We start from the raw sequence: 5,059 nt of genomic DNA on the forward strand, positions 1-5,059 counted from the left end.
TTACTGTGCCAGAATCAGAAATAAGGACTATCTTAAGAATATTTTCATAGAGGAAATTAAATTAGTATTATGGAAATAAAGAAAATATAATCATTTTCCTCATTCAGGCTACTTAGAAAAAAATAAAGATGATAAATTTTATTCTAAGGATAAAGATCTTATAAAAATTGTACAAAATGACATTTTACATTTATAAATTATGTTTGTCACCAAAATGAACAAGATTTTCTATGTATACTTTGTTTCCAAAAGAACGTGTCATAAAAAAAATAAATAAATAAAATAAAAAGAAAGAAAGCAAACCTATGAATTGAGAGAAAATAACCTCTATCACAAAGGAGCCCAAGCTAAGTAGGCACTGGCTAAGGCTAAACAAATTGCTCATAGAAATTCTCACCACCTGTGCCTAGCTTGCCCCAGAGTGACATGCAATGTCTTGGAGCCTATTATGCGACCATTCATTTCATCCACTGCTCTGCAAGCCTCTTCAAAAGAAGAAAAGCAGACAACACCAAACCCTTTTCCTTGCCCCACTTCCATCATCACTTTGGCTCGATTGATTGAGCCAAATGAAGAAAATTCCTCCTTTAGTTTCTCATCATTGATGGTCTCATCCAAGTTCTTAATATAGATAGGCACTCCTGAAGGCCTATTTTTCTCTTTTAATTTCAGCCGTTCAAATCTCCGCCTTAATTCAGCCAGGCGTTCAATTTTCTTCTGTGCTCTCCCTACACATAGGACTTTCCCATCTATTGACTTGCCATGCAGTTCTAGCACAGCCTTTTGGGCAGCTTCATGTGTTTCATATCTTACAAATCCAAAGCCTTTAGATTTCCCAGTGGCATCTCTTATGACTTTAACACTCTCAGTTGGCCCATATTCACTGAAAAGTTTGTTTAGTTTTTCATCATCAATGTCATCTCCAAAATTTTTCACGAAAACATTGGTAAATGTTGCTCTCTCTCTGGTTCTGACTTCTGCTGCTCTCTCTTCAGGAAATTTGAATCGACCAACATATACCTGGCGGTTATTGAGCCGGACTCCATTCATGTGCCAGATAGCCCTATTGGCAGCAGCAAGGCTATCGAAGTGAACATAAGCATAACCCTTAGAGCCATTGTCATCACATACGACTTTACAGGAAAGAATGTTCCCAAAAGCCGAAAATAAATAAAATAAGGCCCTATTGTCTATGGTCTTATCCAAGTTTTTGATGAATATATTTCCAACTCCAGACTTTCTTAAACGGTCATCTGGCTGTGACCACATGAGGCGAAATGGTTTACCATTAATTAAATCAAAATTCATTGTGTTCAGTGCCCATTCAGCATCTGCAGGAAAGCGGAAGTTAACATAACCATAACCCAGGGGGCTGCGGGTCACTGGGTCACGACAGATTCTAGTGAAGCGCAGAGGGCCAGCAGGTCTGAACTTCTTATAGAGCATGTCCTCTGTGACGTCAGGGTCCAAGTCACCTACATACAGGGCAGCCTTGAGGTACTTCTTTTTCTTGCCAGCAGTATTAGGCTCCCCACTCATCTCTGAGCACTTAGAAGATGATCTCTTGGGACAGAGTAGGGAGGGGATGCACTTTTTCTAATCTATAGGCCAAACAGCTGTTCTTGAACAGAAACAAGCCAAGGCAGGTGAAGGGAAGCTAAAAGCAGACTCAGATCACTGTTGAGGCTGAGGCTGAGAAAATGAAGTTCAGAAACAGCTGGTCAGCAGGCTCAGAACAAATACATCAGACAAAAAGGCAACCCAATAAGCAATCTGTTCTCCATAAGAAGACTTACAGATTTTTACCCCTTCAGATTTAAAATCAGTTTCAAAAGCCTGTATTACAAATGCAATATTCCCTACCCCTTTATAATTAAAGATTATAAGGGTCTGGCTAGTTCCCCACATCTAGCTTCACCAACAGAGGCCTTGCGACTGGCTTTCTGCAAAATCATAGGCCTTGAGCTCCTGTGGGTTTAAAAATGTCAGCCACCCAGAGCAAGGGACCAAGTTTGTATTCCTCCGCCTGCCTATGTCAGGAGGGCTTGCAGCTCACTAAGGCCTCTCTGCATTCAGCATCAGCTAAAGGGCACACAAAACACTTGGTGCAATGGAACTGGCAGGCAGGCTGCTGGCAGCCGATCACACAGAGAGACAGACACACAGAAACATGCGTAGGGAACGGGAGACCGCCCATATCCCCAAGATGACCACTGGGTACGGACCGAGTGAGGCGCGGTGATTTCTGCAGCCTGAGGCTCTCTCCGCAGGTCCGGAGGGACTGACTGGCAGCCGCGCCGCGCCGCGCCCTGCTCAGCTCTGACGCGAGGCTGGTTTGGACAGATGCGGGGCGGAGTCAGCAGAAGAGGGCAGATGCGCCAAGGGCCACCCCAGTGGGGGGACCAACGGACAGAGACTGCTTCTTGCAAGACAGAGCTACCAAAGAACCCAGGGACCAAGAGATTGAAGCTGCGCTAAGGAGGACGGGCGGGGCATTAGGAAACCCAGAACCTTGCACTGGCTTGCTTCCCACTTGCTCTGAGGAGAGGGAGAGAGAGAGAGAGAGAGAGAGAGAGAGAGAGAGAGAGAGAGAGAGAGAGAGAGAGAGAGAGAGAGAGAGAGAGAGAGAGAGAGAGAGAAGAGAGAGAGAGAGAGAGAGAGAGAGAGAGAGAGAGAGAGAGAGGGAGAGAGAGGGAGGGAGGGAGGGAGGGAGGGAGGGAGGGAGGGAGGGAGGGAGGGAGAGAGAGAGAGAGAGAGAGAGAGAGAGAGAGAGAGAGAGAGAGAGAGAGAGAGAGAGAGAGAAGGAAGAAATTTAAGCATACTTTATGGTGCTTACTTCAATATGACAAAACTGGTTATAATCAGAGTAGAAAAAATTCACATCTGTTTTTCTTCTTTCCTTCTTTTTTTAAAGGAACTCCTTCCCCCACTTTTAGTTGGGGTCCTGGGTGTTTTCAAAAGAGACACAGGGTATACTTTTACATCAGTTCACTGGGAACTCGGAGTTGATAGCTGTGTCAGAGGTCCAGTGTTAAATTATCACCATGTCAAAAAGAACAGAGGGATGAGCTTGGTTTTTACCCTTACTCCATCAATCCTCCATAATGGTAGAATTTTCCCCAGGTAGTAGGCATAGTTCTTTTCTTTGCTCCATTGATATTAGGGCTTTAAATGACTGGAGAGCCATACAATAGCGTTTGATGCAACATAATACAAGAAAAGTGACATTTTTAAACTACATTCAGGTTGAATATTTACAAAGTCACAGTATATAACCTTAAAAACGTGCACGAAAACTGAAAACATATTAACATCCTGAGATGAACTAAGGATGTTAGGAGATAAGGACTTTCTTTTTTTTTTTTTAACATCATAACATCAAAAAAAATTTTATTCTGAATATTTTACAAAAGAAAGATTACATGATCATTCCATATTACAACATTAATAAATAAAAATGTTTTATAGAAAATAAAATTATTTAATTTTCTAATTATCGGTATAATCATAGACAAAAATATAAAAACCATAACCACATATAATTTCATAATCCATGGTGATTCTTATTTATAGTGGGGAAACATTAGAATTTGTCTGTAATGGTTTTAGACCTTTTATAAGAATTAGAAAACGTAGTCTTTCCTTGGGAGTTCATTTATTTATTAATATTGAATAAAGAATATAATTTATTCAATAATAGCCACAACTAAGTTATAAAAGCTCTCTGTATAAATGCAAACCAAGTTTCTGGGAATAATAAATCAAAAATTTTACTCATAATGGGAATTCAAAGTCAGTTATAAGTACTCATTTTAAAAGTACACATCTCTCTTTCATAGCAATAAAGTTCTTTCTGATATTTTCAGTACCTATTTCCTTGAATGCATTGTCTCACATAGAATTTTACTTTTACTAATTAAATTTGCTCTTTGATAATATTGTAAATACATGTAGTAGATTCTGGTTACTCTTCACTATCTAATCTTCCAATGGCCCCTATTAATTTCCCTCTATCCTTAAAGTCTCTTTTGAACATTCTTTTTTTCTTTTTTTAATTAGGTATTTATTTCATTTACATTTCCAATGCTATCCCAAAAGTCTCCCACCCGCTCCCCCACCGACTCCCCCACCCACTCACTACCACTTCTTGGCTCTGGCGTTCCCCTGTACTGAGGCAGATAAAGTTTGCACGACCAATGGGCCTCTCTTTCCACTGATGACCCACTAGGACATCTTCTGCTACATATGTAGCTAGAGACACAAGCTCTGGGGTTACGGGGTAGTTCATATTGTTGTTCCACCTATAGGGTTGCAGATCCCTTTAACTCATTGGATACTTTCTCTAGCTCCTCCATTGGGGGCCCTCTGATCCATCCAATAGATGACTGTGAGCATCCACTTCTGTGTTTGCTAGGCCCCAGTATAGTCTCACAAGAGACAGCTATATCTGGGTCCTTTCAGCAAAATCTTGCTAGTATATGCAATGGTGTCAACGTTTGGAGGCTGATTATGGGATGGATCCCCGGATATGGCAATCTCTAGATGATCCATCCTTTCGTCTCAGCTCCAAAGTTTGTCTCTGTAACTCCTTCCATGGGTGTTTTGTTCCCAATTCTAAGAAGGGGCACAGTGTCCACACTTTGGTCTTCGTTCTTCTTGAGTTTCATGTGTTTAGCTAATTGTATCTTATATCTTCGGTATTCTAATTTCTGGGCTAATATCCACTTATCAGTGAGAACATATTGTGTGAGTTCTTTTGTGATTTTGTTACCTCACTCAGGATGATGCCCTCCAGGTCCATCCATTTGCCTAGAAATTTCATAAATTCATTCCTTTTAATAGCTGAGTAGTACTCCATTGTGTAAATGTACCACATTTTCTGTATCCATTCCTCTGTTGAGGGGAATCTGGGTTCTTTCCAGCTTCTGGCTATTATAAATAAGGCTGCTATGAACATAGTGGAGCATGTGTCCTTCTTACCAATTGGAACATCTTCTGGATATATGCCCAGGAGAGGTATTGCGGAAAAGTATGGAACGCTTCACGAATTTGCGTGTCA

The 5,059-nt window shown here is 41.0% G+C and overlaps 1 protein-coding gene across 1 annotated transcript; it reads right to left on the reverse strand.

Annotated features, from left to right (window-relative positions):
- Nucleotides 1-260: 260 nt before the first annotated feature.
- Nucleotides 261-2,302, reverse strand: Pabpc5 (poly(A) binding protein cytoplasmic 5). Its single transcript, XM_021153721.3, has 2 exons — nt 2,226-2,302; nt 261-1,692 (listed from the first exon to the last, which is right to left on the reverse strand). The coding sequence occupies exon 2, from the start codon at nt 1,537-1,539 to the stop codon at nt 394-396; it is 1,146 nt and encodes a 381-aa protein (XP_021009380.1). The 5' UTR covers nt 1,540-1,692; nt 2,226-2,302; the 3' UTR covers nt 261-393.
- Between the last annotated feature and the right edge of the window lie 2,757 nt (nt 2,303-5,059).

This window comes from Mus caroli, unplaced genomic scaffold (genome assembly GCF_978045245.1).
Source record: "Mus caroli unplaced genomic scaffold, Mus_caroli_1 scaffold_5, whole genome shotgun sequence".
NCBI classification, from domain to species: Eukaryota; Metazoa; Chordata; class Mammalia; order Rodentia; family Muridae; genus Mus; species Mus caroli.